Source organism: Chroicocephalus ridibundus, chromosome 2, assembly GCF_963924245.1.
Source record: "Chroicocephalus ridibundus chromosome 2, bChrRid1.1, whole genome shotgun sequence".
Taxonomy (NCBI): domain Eukaryota; kingdom Metazoa; phylum Chordata; class Aves; order Charadriiformes; family Laridae; genus Chroicocephalus; species Chroicocephalus ridibundus.
In genome coordinates, this window is record NC_086285.1 from 134,206,229 (window position 1) to 134,220,823 (window position 14,595).

At 36.9% G+C, this 14,595-nt stretch overlaps 1 protein-coding gene across 1 annotated transcript in view; it reads left to right on the forward strand.

The window, feature by feature from the left end:
• Positions 1–14,070, forward strand: part of KCNB2 (potassium voltage-gated channel subfamily B member 2) — a 202,475-nt gene extending 188,405 nt beyond the window's left edge. Inside the window, exon 3 of the mRNA XM_063327045.1 lies at positions 3,335–14,070. Within this exon, the coding sequence (XP_063183115.1) occupies positions 3,335–5,497 (2,163 nt within the window). The 3' untranslated portion in view covers positions 5,498–14,070. The remainder of the gene's footprint in view (positions 1–3,334) is intronic.
• The last annotated feature ends 525 nt before the right edge of the window (positions 14,071–14,595 follow it).

Here is a 14,595-nt window from a genome sequence, read left to right on the forward strand (position 1 = left end):
TCCAGCCCCTAAGAAAGGAATTTAAATATGTCCATTCTTTTAGAAGCATTTTGCAATTTATACGGAAATATTTTTAAAGTTTAATAAGAGTTGGATCTTTATGTGTTTTTGCAGAGCCATGGATAAATGACATAAACTGCCAGAATCTCTCATTTAAACAGAATATTGTTTATATTCTGAAATGCAGATTAAATATATCAAGAATTATATAGCTAAACTGTGGTCTTAGACTGACTACCTGGAGCATGCAAAATTTTCCAGGCATTTCAGTCCAGAATACAGTTCCAGAAATGTGTCCAGAACACAGGAACTTTTGCTGGTAAAGATTCAGTCAGTGGAGGTTTTATTTACTCTTCTGTACCAGCATAGCTGGCTGAGCAGATTGCTACAGGCTTTCTTATAAAATCAGTGCTTCTGTTAATTTAAGGTGTATCTGGTCTATGAGGGTTTACCAGCATAATACTATCTGCAAAGTGTTCATTATGTAGACTCAGAATACACAGTCCCTTTTTTTTCTTCTTTTTCTCATAGTTGCTGTTGTTCTTCCTAGTGATCCCCTGCCATTCTTTGCCTAATGAGTTGTAAAATTTAATCAATTGCAATAATTAAAACATACTGTGCGTGGAATGATGCACAACTTTAATTACACAACAAAGTCCAAGACAAACAAAAGCTTGAGATACTTACATGAGAAGAAACCAAAATACTTTCTTTTGCTGCATTTTTTTTCACCAAGAACAGACTCATGCTTATAGGTGATATGTATCAAACACTAAAAATTCCAGGCGTGCTATTCTGTAGATTTTATTCAAATAGCTGACAGAGTTCAGGCTTCCGTGTTACCAGCATATGAATGAATGGCTGGAACAAACAGATAGATGGTTGTTGTCAATAAAACACCCTGGGTGGCAACTCTGAACAACAAAGTTTTGTATTCAAGACATAAAATGCGCGGAGTTTTTTTAGCAGTGTGACACAGTGTAAGAAGGGGTGCTATACATTGACTCACCTCTTTTCTAGGATCTTTTGTATGCTGGTGAACATTTAGGTATAAAATGAATTTTCTATGACAAGACTGAAATGCCAGTGTTTCCTAACTAAAACCAGTCTGATGACAATAAGGCAGATCCATTCTCATGATTTTATTTTTCAAGAACAACACATGCCAAGTAACTGTGTCCTTGTATTGTACAGCTTTTTCCTATGCTGTTATTTACATTGTGATGCTGGCCCAACAAGGAAGCAATCAGTTTGACAGAAACTGCAAGCTCAACAATTCAGATCTGTGCCATGTTTATTTCCTCTTTGAATTCTGAAAGTATGTTACTGAGTACGTTGGAGAAGTCGAGCATGCACTAATTATTTCACAATAATTTCAGTGAAGTGGAGAACCTAGTATACTTTATTTAAGCTTCAAACTTTTTCACAGTGAAATCCGATATAGGCAGCTTTCACAGTTTGAAAGGTAGTTATTGCTCTCCAACAGTGTGGCCTTTTGTGTGCCTCTGTCCTAGCTACAGGACGTCACGATTTCATTATTCAGCCCTGCCTAGGTATGCAGTGTTATTGCCTTCATTCTTTACTAAGATTGGCTTCTTTTGCTGTTGTTTTAAAGGGATGTATAGCCCTTCTAAATAGGATAGATTAACCAGAGTATGTTTTCTGAATGGGCTGTATGAAGGATGAAGACAGGTGGTCCACAACTCATTTGGCAGGAGAAATAAATGGATCTTATTCCTCCAATAAATACAGCCAAAAAGAAAACAAAAAAAAAGGCAGAAGCAGCACTGGTAGGGAAAGATACAAATCTGTTTGGAGTACTTCAAAATATGAAAGGTGCTACCTGTTCTGTACTATTATTAGCTGAAAAAGGCCAAAGATAGCGCGTGAGTACAAGATGGTGCCAAATACGGACCCTCACACCATAAGCAGTTTCAGTTTGTGCTTAGAGAGCTGTATTTGTCCTTAGTAACCCCTAGATGAAACAGGCTTATTGCTATTTTTCTCAACGTTAGAGTGAGGTGGCCTTTCCATTTCTGGAGCTGTTATCGCCACTGTGATGAATCTCTCTCCATATATTCATCACAGCTGCATTCTGCTTAGCTGAAGCTTACCCAGTCGTCTTGGCTATTACAGCAATTTTGTCAGACTTAGTGTGTCCTTGGAAGTACACCAAACATCACCGAATCTATTTAACAGTACCATTTCTGAGAAATGAGAGCGAATGCTTTTACGAATGAGCTTAAACTGAGCTTTAAAACAGAAAACAATTTATTTTAGTGTTTCTAATAGAAACCTGGATTTACTTAAGACTTCTAACCAAAGCAATATATTTTTTTCAAAGTAAAGTTTTATAATAGTTTTTGCATCACTTTAACACTTCACACACTATCTCAAAGCTGCCCATATTCCTTTGAGTATAAATAACTAAACTTTGTATCAAAACCATTAGGTTCTCTGATAGATTCATTCCTTTTCTCATAATATTCATTCTGTAAATGAGAATGACCAGCTACGACAGGAAAAATTGAAGGCTGTGAGGTATGGACGTGCCTGAACTTTAGCAAAATGAATGACAAAATATTTCAGAAAACCTACCTCCTGGGACAGAAATTGAAACATTATTTCTAGGAAGCATTTGTCTACTTAAACATTTTAATCATGATGAGAAACTGGGCTCACCTTCATACTACTGCTTACTTTTTAACATCTTGCTCTCAACCTAATTCAGGGCCAATACCTTCAATTCTTGTAGCAGCTGAAATTTGTCTAGACATGGCAATTCGGCAGGACTAGTCTCCTGAACAATGCTGCTCATTTATTTTTATGAACTTTGACTTTCGTCTCATAAATTTACACAAGGCTAGGAAGGTGTGCCCTATGGAGTACTAAATAGACAGCTTACACACGGTATTTCCTAATCGCTTCTCCACACTGTGTAAAGTTTTACATAATTAAACTTAATGCAGAAAATTAATAATGTTCTGCACATTAGCAGAAACTTTATACCCTTCACTTGGTAACTTGCAATAAAAAATATCACCTCCCATTGTAATCTAAAAATGGTAAGACCAGTCATGGCTTGCTTTCTGAAATGAACTGTCTTACTATAGGCAGTAAAACTATCAGGTTTTGACCGTGTCCAAGAGGATTCTAATGTTTTCTCTCTGTGCAAAAATCAAAACATCAAAAAAAAATAATGAATGCAGCAGCCAAAGCAGCTGCCACCATTCTGAGTTTATTTGACACACGCACACTTGAAAGGATTTAAGCAAGCCCTGACAAATACACTTGTTATCAGTCTAACCAAAACATTGTTTATTTTGTTTTACAGATTTTGGCCATTGTGTCCATTCTGTTCATCGTACTGTCCACTATTGCTTTGTCTCTTAACACACTGCCAGAGCTTCAAGAAATAGATGAATTTGGGCAGCCAAATGACAACCCTCAGCTAGCACACGTTGAAGCTGTGTGTATTGCTTGGTTTACCATGGAGTACCTTTTGCGTTTTCTGTCCTCACCAAATAAGTGGAAGTTCTTCAAAGGCCCATTAAATGTCATTGACTTACTGGCTATCTTGCCATACTATGTCACCATTTTCCTCACAGAGTCCAATAAAAGTGTCCTGCAGTTCCAAAACGTCAGACGTGTGGTTCAGATATTTCGTATTATGAGGATCCTAAGGATTCTTAAGCTCGCCAGACACTCAACAGGCCTTCAATCTTTAGGTTTTACGCTCAGGCGGAGTTACAATGAATTGGGCTTGTTGATATTATTTTTAGCCATGGGAATAATGATATTTTCAAGTCTTGTGTTCTTTGCTGAAAAGGATGAGGATGCTACAAAATTTACCAGTATCCCTGCATCATTCTGGTGGGCAACAATCACTATGACTACTGTAGGATACGGTGACATTTATCCTAAGACATTATTAGGTAAAATAGTTGGAGGACTTTGCTGTATTGCTGGAGTGCTGGTCATAGCCCTGCCCATACCAATTATTGTGAACAATTTCTCAGAGTTTTATAAGGAACAGAAAAGACAGGAGAAGGCAATTAAAAGGAGAGAAGCACTTGAGCGAGCTAAAAGAAATGGCAGCATTGTCTCCATGAACCTGAAAGATGCCTTTGCTCGCAGTATGGAAATGATAGACGTAGCAGTAGATTCAGGTAAGCCTGGAGAAGCAGCCAATCCAAAGGAGACACCTGATGACAACCACCTGTCCCCAAGCCGGTGGAAATGGGCCAGAAGGACAATGTCTGAAACAAGCTCAAACAAGTCTTATGAGAACAAATACCAAGAAGTTAGTCAACAAGACTCCCACGAGCAATTAAACAATGCTGCAGCATCCTCCAGCCCGCAGCACCTCAGTGCCCAAAAACTGGAGATGTTGTATAATGAAATTACTAAAACTCAGTCTCAGCCTAATCTTAATGCTGGTTACCAAGACCAGTCAGCAAAGCCACCTGTGTATGAAGAAGAAATAGAAATGGAAGAAGTTACAGGTCAGAGAGATCCATTGCCAGCTGGACCTACGGACATCATAACAGACATGAGAAGCACATCCAGTATTGACAGTTTTGCCAGTTGTGCGACCGACTTCACGGAAACAGAGAGGTCTCCCCTTTCTCTGTTTCCTGGCTCTCACTTTCAAATGAGATTTCCAGCTGATGCTGTTAACCTGGAAGACAACCAAAGAGTAAGGAGTTCTCAGTTTATACCATTCACAAAAGACAGAATGTTTTCTCCAACCGATGTCACCTTTGACTATAATCCAATCGACAGAGCTCTTGTCAGTGACGGCAGTGGATCCCAGACTGTTTTGCATGGTCATTTGCATTTAGACACTGCCATGGAAAGCCCCAAAAGTTCCCTGAAAGGTAGCAACCCATTAAAATCTAGATCCCTTAAAGTTAACTTTAAAGACAATAGAGGTGGTGCTCCACAAACTCCACCGAGCACTGCAAGGCCACTGCCAGTAATGGCAGGAGCAGACTTCACACAGGCCACCCCTCAGCACATCAGCACCATTCTCCTAGAAGAAAATTCACCCCAAGGTGAACGACCTCTACTTGGTGCTGACGCATCAGCACTTTGTCAGGGACCTGTTAAAAAATCATCCCCTCTCTTTCCCAAACAAAAGATTTTCACTTTCCCTTCAAAAGAGAGGAGGAGCTTCACTGAAATAGACACTGGAGAAGAAGAAGAGTTTATGGAGTTACATGGTATAAAACAGGAAAAGCAACAGGATGTCAAGACAAATTGCTGTGGGGATAAACACAGTGATGGCAACCATTTAACAGAGGAGCCACAGGTCAGCTCTTCACCCAAAAGCATGAGCCACAACTGTACCCAAGACATTTACCATGCTGTGGGTGAGGTAAAGAAAGACAGTAACCAAGAAGGCCACAAAATGGAAAACCACTTATTTGCCCCAGAAATTCATTCAAGTCCAGGAGAAACTGGTTACTGTCCGACACGTGAAACTAGCATGTGACTAGTTACAAAAGCAATAAAAATATTTTTTCTTAAAACACAGTTAGTAATGCCTATGAACTGAAACATGGAAAGCCTCAAAAAAGTGCATAAAATGTTATTTTTGCATGGCATGAAAAGTTGTTTAGTTTAAATACTGTTTAATTTAAAAAAAAAAAGACTGCTTTTTGTAACAAACTGAAAAAAATGGGGAAAAATGACTCAAGAACAGTGAATAAAATAAAGAGAGCTCTGTTAGGAGCCAGTGTTCTGCAACATCTGACATTTTTGATCCTTTCACTTCTGATTGTAGACAGATTTTGAACTCTTTTAACTTTTTTTTGTTTTCTTGGTTATAAAGAATTTTAGAATTTGCACATGAAAGGATGAAATGTCAGTGCATGCATTCATAAAGATGTGAAACAAGGTGCTCTGAGCTTGCAAAATGCATATATTTGTAAATAGTTTGGGGTTGGGGGGAAAGCTACTGTTAACAAGGATTTATGGAAAAAGCATTTCCTGGGACACAGGTACTTCCTTCACAGCGTGCTGCCTGGAGGTTTTGTACAGACTTATGTTGCAAAATTGCAACTTCTACTTAAAGCATCTCACGTATCTTGCTTTCTGTTAAAAAGCTCATGAGTATATCTGTTAATTAAGGACTACAGTATTTTAGTTCATCTGTGCTGTAAATCATGATGGTTTGGTTTTTTTATTTGCATAACTTTAGGTATTGCGTTTGTCAGTTTAATTAATGATTCTGTGAGGAAAAGCAAAGATTTAATGACCAGAACTTGAAGCATTTGATATTTTTATAGAAAACTGCCAACAATTCATAACTAAGAAAAAAAAAGGTTTTGTTTTAAAATGTTCCATTTTAAAATAAAAAAAAAAATACAAGAGTTATTTCTGTGGCAATAAATAGTGCCAAATGGCTACATAGACATATCCAAAAGTTCTCAATCTCTTAGAATATTTCTCTTAACTTGGTATTAAAAAAAAATATTACCCACATTCTTTTTTTTCCTTTGATTTAACAATATTTGCTTCCACATGATCTTTGAGCTCTCTTTCCCTTTTCTTTACGTGCAGTGCCCATACTTCAATAATGGCAACGTTGTTGAAGCCCTGATGGTGTAAGGGATAAGACACAAGCTTTGTAGAGGGTAGAAGTTGTACCTTTTATTATCACAAATCATATAGCTGGACAAAGCAGGCTTCCAGTGACTTGCCCCAGGTCTTCCGTGCCCCGAAGCTTATCTGTTTTTTAGTTCAATCATTTGGACTGACAGAAGGTATCACCTAACTCACCAACTTTGCCTCAACCCACCCGCCCATGGCTGTTCCAAAAGCAAAGTATAGGCTTTCCCCTATACTTAAATAAAGGGAAATGTCAATCCTGCCAAAGCATCTTTGGTTTCTCTATTCTCCAGCTTTGTAAGAGAGATGCTGAACCAAAGCCTTCATTACAAAGTACCCATCTAACAACTGTCTGAAAAAAGCTGTCATTTTTTTATCCAGCACCAACAGCTTCCTATGCGATAATACATAGCATGTCCTACAAAATGTTCTCTTTTTTCTTTTCTTTTTTTTTTTTAATTAGGAAAAAAAAATAGAGGTATTTTTTTGCTGTCCTCTGATTTTCTTCTGAAATTGGACACTCCCAACAGTTGGGTAAGAGCAGCAGTCCAGCCTTGCAGCTAATAGACAGAGGGTCCTGCAGTTAAAAGTCTGAGAAGGTGTTTAGAAATTCCAGCATCAGTTCCCTGCTGCTCCAGGGACTTGTTGCCAGAGACTGGGTCTCTCACTTCCCCGTGCACAGAAAAGAGTGAACGCTTCTTCCAGGTTAGCACTGTAACAGCAAGTGTTGCAAAGACACTGAGACAGCAAGAACGGAAGCCTTAAAAGCACTTTAGATCAACCAACACATGGTTTGTAACAGCAGGCTTCCACCTCCTATATTGGACCTAAGTTAATTTTTACTTAAATATCATTTTCTGTCACTTAAATGTGTAAAAGTCAGGCACCTAATGCATGTAATGTAAAAGAGCAACCATTTTTGTTGCAACATTGCCCTCTGCTTGAAATGGCTGGGCTGATGCCACAGACCTCACTCAAGCCTGGCCCATGGAAAAGAGGCAAGTTTGAAAATCCCCAAAATATGGATTCTGGTGGCTGAGCCAAACAATGAGCACAGCACAATCCTTCGGTTTAAAAAACAAATTAAAATTAAAAGTTTTCTATATTTCCTTAAGTTTTATAACTTCCATAACAAGTTAATGTAGAGGTGTCCCTTCAGTCATTTGAAAAACTGGGAACATAATGTTATTTTTTCTGAAAAATGTCTGGTCATTAATTCTCAAAATAAAAGTGATTTTTTTTGTTCTCAGTTGCAGTTCATTGCAACTTGTTGCTGCATTCAGTTTTACCTATTTATATGGCATTCTGCTTAAAATTTTTCAATCATGTTGTGTCTCACTGTTCCAAACCGTAGCTCTTGAGTATTTTATAGTCATTAATCTTCTATTTTTATTTTTATTTTTTTCTTCCTAGATATTTTCAGTGACTAAAACTAAATGCCAGTCAATTTTTATATGCCTAAAGTGTTGGTCTGTATTTTCTATGTGCAGTTTTATGAAATCACGTGGGCCTGTTCAATCTGCCTTTACATTCTAGTGAACTAATGAAGACCAAATTAAGTCCAAATGGGATCTGATCCCATGCTCTGGATCCACAGAAAAATCCCATTCAAGATAATGATGTTGTTCTGGCAAGACCGAGGTCTGTGTTGTGTTCCTACCGTGTGCTTTTTCTCCCCGGTGACCCTTACTCTTTGGAAAAGCCCCCTCAGATCTGTGCCACTTGGTGCAAAGGGAGGAGTCCAGCCATAGGGAACATATTGCAGGAGCAGATATTTGAGTCTTTAAGCTCTTCTGAGCTAAACTTTATGCAAACCTGGTTCTGTCCTATTAAAATCACTAATTCAATAGTGGTGAAATCAAAGCCTCAATCCCTGAAACGAATGGGAGCCTGATGGAAAAAGGGACTGACTGAAATATAAATGAGGGTGGCAAGAGTCTCTCTCTCTTGATTAAAATCAACAGGAGCTTTAACTATATAAATCAGATAAGAAGACCAGGCCCTTATTGACTGACGTTTTTTAAATGTTTTCAGAGAAGCACATTTATTTTGAAATTGTACAAGCAAAGGAAATGCAGTTCTCTTTGTTAACAGATGTTTGGGGTTTTTGAAATCTTGGAAGCAAAAGGATCAAGTTTTAGAAGTGCTTTTGGTATGATTTAATTACATACTTTTGACTATGCTGAATATATTCCAGAAGCACAGTTTTAGACATTTGTTTTTTCTGGTCTTGACTGCATACACAGGATCCACTCCTGAATACCTAGCTCATGTATAATTCCTGATAAAAACATCTACTTGAGCAGTTGCAGGACTGGACCTAGCTTTCATTCCAGTACAGCACATGTAAGAACTGCAGTCCAGGATCACTTCATTCATCATGAATTGCTACGTAGCAAATTATGCAAAATTGCCTGAGTATATTTTTCTGTTTTTCTAAAATTTTGAAGCCATTTCAGACTTATTACCCATTCACCACAGTAAGGGGAGGGTTGTTTTTGAGATCTGGAGTCAGTCTCCAACAGTTGTGGAATTTCAAAACAACCTAAGGAATCTTAAGATGAAGTTACTCCCCTGTGCACCCGAAAGGGGTCTGACTCTTCGTATCACTGGAAAATGAAGATTGTTCAGGGAGATAGCTTTGCAATTAATCTATTTTTTATATTTTATACTAACTGCAGAATTCTGAATCAAAGTTTTAATTCCTTTTCAATGATGAAACCAAATGTACACATTTAAAAGATGTTCACAGAGTAATCAGAACAATTTTTGAGGAAATAGTCACATTAATCCAAATCTAGGGTGGGGGGAATAATATATCGCACAAATTGCAAAGTTAGTTCATTCAGGAAAGCTGTTTACAGGGGAAGCATATAACGTAAAGAATGTAACATGGTGTAGGAAGTTATTGCACTATAGAATTTATATAAAATACACTTTTTTAAAATGAAAACACAAAAAGGCCTTTTAATGTTTCATTGTATAGAACATAGGAGCCTCTGTGCTAATGCAGCAATCTAATGCACTGTGTCCTCACGTCAAAATTGGTCTCAAAATTCAAACATTAGTGATGTTAGAGAGGTGACATCTGATCTAACACTAGAGCAACTGACTTGAGCTTTTTAGCACAATATTACGCAACCAGAAGTGTGTACAGAAAATTGTATTTTTGCCTATAACATACATAAATCAAAATGACACCTGGCTTCTTGAGTCTTTTCCTAACAGGTAGCATTGGGCAACATCTTTTTATTCCTCAAAAAACAACTAGTTCTTTTAAAAGTAGGTCTCTTCCACAACACGTAGACTGAGCTTCTGTTTCCTTAGGACTACTTGAAACAAAGTTCACCTTCAAATTATTTAACTAACTCAGTCAATCTCATCTCTCAACCACAGTCCAGTACAAAAGCCAGTTGTCTTTTTCAAGCCCTATTGCAAATACAGTCAGCCTGGTAAAAACATCCAGGGCCTACCTGACTGTTTTATTCATTCATATAATTTTTGAACCATTTGGAGAAAGAATAAAGTTTAACATTTTGATCATGCAAAAAATCTTTTAAAAGCAAAAAAAAAATGCAAGAAATACTTTTTTTCAAAGTAGCCAGCACAGATCAAGCAAGAAATGCAAATACAGCAAAGGGGGAAGAAAGGCAGAAAACTGTAAGTAAACAAGGCATATTTTAATATACTATATAAACCAGAGATATAATAAAACATATATAAAATTGTCCTTGTTCACCCTTGGTAAAAATGTCAGTAGCAAAAGATTTCATTGCAATCCTACCCCATCTTAATTTTTATCCTAGAACGACCAGGTCTCTACTGAGGTTTTCAGTGATGTTATTACCCACTTCCTTACATAAACATCTGATCAGTGATAATTTTTCAGAAGACTTTCCTGAAAAAGAAGATACTATGTGTTTTTATCTTTGTTGATCTTTGGAATTCTTCCCATTGCCCTTCAAAGACCAACCCTCTCTTCTTCTTGGGAACAGTTAGAAGTCAACCGACCAAACGAGATGATAGGCGTGTCTTGTTTATCAGGAAAGCATTTTGGTAGTCTGGTGCAAATGGCTAAATTGACTCTATTGCATTTGAACCAAGGAGCAAGAACTGAGTGTCATTTCTCTCTGTTATTGTTGCAGCTATACTGTTTCACAGCCTCACATATTTTCTAGTTTTAAAATGCTCCAATTCCTCCCATGTCCCCCTCAACCTGCAAGATGTTTCAGTGCTTTTGCAAGAGCTTTTGTAAAAGCAGTTGACTGCTAAATGCTACTGAGAGCCATCAGTGTAAGTGTGAATATTTGTCTCTTGTTCAATAAGTTTTTATTACTTAGTGGTACTCAGTTTAAATTCCAGCTGAAATGCTTTCATACTCTAAACCAGATCAAGTGTTCTGGGAGCCAAATCCTTTGCAGCTACTCTATCAGTTTCCTTCATGAAGAAAGGTTAGGTGACTGGCAGGTAGAGACAAAATTGTTTGCATCGTGTGATGGTTTCTTGTTCAGTCATCATATACTATGTGACATCTGCAGGTGGAGTAACATACTTGTCTTTGCATTTGTTCTGGTGCAGGTTTAAATAATATTTTTTGGAAATGTTGTGTTACGATATTTGAGAAGTATTAACCTTTAGTGCAATGGACATTTCTTCCAAAACAGCAGTGATACCTTATAATCCTATATTATTAATTGCTATTTAATTCTCTTTTATGACACCTAACACAGATCCAGATGGATCCCATTGTAGAACAAGGAAGTAGCATACAAATATTATTGCTCTTTTTAATTAAAAATAGCTAAGGAACATGCCATTAGCTAACATTTAATTCAAAAAGATAAGATTATTCTAATTATACCTATAAGCCAAACAGAATGGTGACATGTTGTTACCTTAGACACTGACTGTAGTTCTGTGGTTAACGTAAACCCTGAATCTAAGAGCAGTCTGGGTAATTAATTTCATTAGGGTAAAATTTACCTCAAATAAGAATTTAAATACATATTTAACATCAGTAGGAGTAATGTACACTTCTAAACCTGGAAGTCCATGGCTATGTTTACACTGGCATCTTCGTGGAAATCAGGACAGCTCTCTTGACCTGAATCTCTCGGCTATCCCTGCTTCTTGTGCTTTGGTTCACATCATAGAGCAATCCTGGACCATGCAAACTGGGTTACTTTTAGACAAAGCTGAACCAGAAAACTCGTTCCGTGAGAGTACCTCTTGTGCTGCAACCAGTACGAAGCACTCAGGCCTTGGTACCAGACTAGAGCTAGTCCAAAATAGTACCCCTGATACACTTAGTGTAAATTGTCAGCACAAACTGTTTCCCTCAACAAATCTGCTTCTGTTGTGTTGTACTACTTGCTAATGTAGACATAGACCATCTCTACCATGGTTGTTACCTCCAGTCCATGTAGTCTTGGCTAAATCCCTTACTAAAGCAAATGCCATTGTCATCATTGGTATTGCATAAAAAGAGCAATATTTAGGCAAAGATGAAATTGTCTCCAGTGTGTTCTCCAACTTAACCGAAGTGGAATCATGTAAACAACAAATTCCTGATAGCCCTTGGATAGTTGTGGTTTGCAGTTTTGACCACACTCTTAAATCTTGCATATTTCTATAGTCAATTTACTCTAAAGTTGGTGTTACATTTAGTTAAGACAGTACAGACAGCACTAGATCCACACTCTCTCCAAAATAGTTAAATCAGTGGAATGATTAAACTGTCTGCAAGTAGCCCTATTTCACTTAACAGTAACTCTTAGTTTATACTGGTATGAATAAAAGCAAATGGCTGTGCAAATGGCTAAGCAGTGATGGAGGAGCAGAAGCCCAGCTTGAGTATTTTGTGCTGATCTACCATGTCTAGATATCTTTCCATTTAGATCATCAGTTGAAATTTATTTAAATTTGGGGGTGAGTAGGGGTTTGATCGTGTGCTTAGTTGCTCTGATGTCTAGGATATATTTTGTAAAAGGTAATGCAAGAAATAAAAAGTATATTCCTTATCTTACACTTTTAACAATTTCAAGGCGAAGGATATATGTCTTATACTGATATTTTCGCTCAAAGTTTTGCTCAGATAGCATCTCTCAGTGGAGGTTCAGAATACAAAACATTTATGCCTGTTCTTGAAGTCCTTAAGCAGAACACCAATGGGAATTCTGCCTGTATAGAACTGAAGGATGGAGCAATATATTATAGCTTTAGGCAAAAGGAACAGTTTCTAACATGTATTACAAAATTAAGAAAAAAGCACTGTTGGGGACATTCATGGGTACTTCTGCTAGGATGCAGAGTTCTGGATTTATACCTCTAAATTTTCAAAGAGTTATGCAGAGTTTTACCTATATAACTCTTTAAAAAGTCAAAGGAGCCATGCTGACAAGCTGAAACATGGAGGGATTACTGTACAAAGAACCTAAGAGTTGAATACATAGCCTATTGCTTTAAGATCACTGTAAATATCAACTAAGAATATGTACTAATTCATGTTCATAAGTTATTACTGTGTTAGTTTCATAGATATGGTAGCATGACTATTATTAGTTTTATTGAGTTTAATGAACTTTACTTTGTATTCCTCTGTGAATGCTCTGAATGCTGCAAACAAAAAAAAAGCACAACAGTATTTTTTCAAGTTCTCTTGGCGCGATAGCAGTGTCTTCACTATTGTTCAATTTTACAGAATTAGCACCATTTCATCATAAATTGCTATATTAACAACATATCTTTCTTTAAAAGAAGTGTCACTAGGAGATAAAAGCATCTGTGATAAGTCTTGTCTAATCTCATTCATCTGCCTTTACAAAATGCCCCAGACATTTTATGGGAGAATATGCTGCTTTTGCTTCATGCATTGTTTGTATTTGGGGGTGGGGCAGGGGAATAATAGGGCATTTTGCAATGGTAATTGCATCAAACATGCTTTTTTTCATTATTATTGTATTTGTTAGAAACATCTTGATTTAATTTCTTTTTGTAGGTAAGTCTGTTTGACAATAGCTTTATTTTTTCAGCTAACCATCTGATTCCAGTAGACTAATAACTTCTCACATTTAGTGGTATTCGTATCAATGTCTCCATATCAGCTGCATTTTAACTTCATAAAAAAGAAAATGTTATTATTATTTTTGTCATACTAGATTTTGCCGATCAACTAAATATTTCTACACCAATCTACATATTAATATGCATGTTGTAGTCTGTACAATTGTTCAACATCAAAATATCTGTTTAATTTATGTCAAATGTCTGTAAAATAAATGCATTGTTCTCCATTTCAGTCTGATAGAATAAGCAGGATAGTAAATAAATGTGTAAATGAATCATCTGTGTCTCATTTCAGTTCTCTGCATGAAACCACTTTACATTGAACATTGCATATATACCAAAACAATAATCCATAGTGTCTTTAGATTTCATTACTTGACAATATTATACAGGGATCTCTGGCAGACAGTGTGTACAGAAATAAATCATTTGGCTATGCAAATAAAGTCAGAATCCATTATTTAAAAAAAAAAAAGAATTAAATACAGTGCTTCTAAGCCTTTTTTTCCCTATTTGTTCAGCATTACTGCTAATTACTACTCACACTATCATAGATACAAGACCTCAAATGACTTTACGAGGGTGAGTAAATGTTACTGCCTGCAGGATTGAAAGCAGAAGCATGGAAAGTTTTAGCAGCCTTTTCTGGGATAGTGAAACCTAGGTAATTCAGCCTAATATTCAGAGGTGGTGGATAAACCGATTTCTTGTTCAATTTACTAGTAAGCAACAACCTAGCTTGGACCCCAGCACCTTTTTGCCTGAAGTGAATCAATTTTTTTATAGCTCAAAAACTGTGAAAGAAAATGTAAGTTGTACTGGGAATTATTTTTCTATCTCAAGATGAGTCACGGAAATAACTAATTTTTTTTTACAGGTAAAGTTTTGCTGCAAATGCGACTATAATAGAGCATC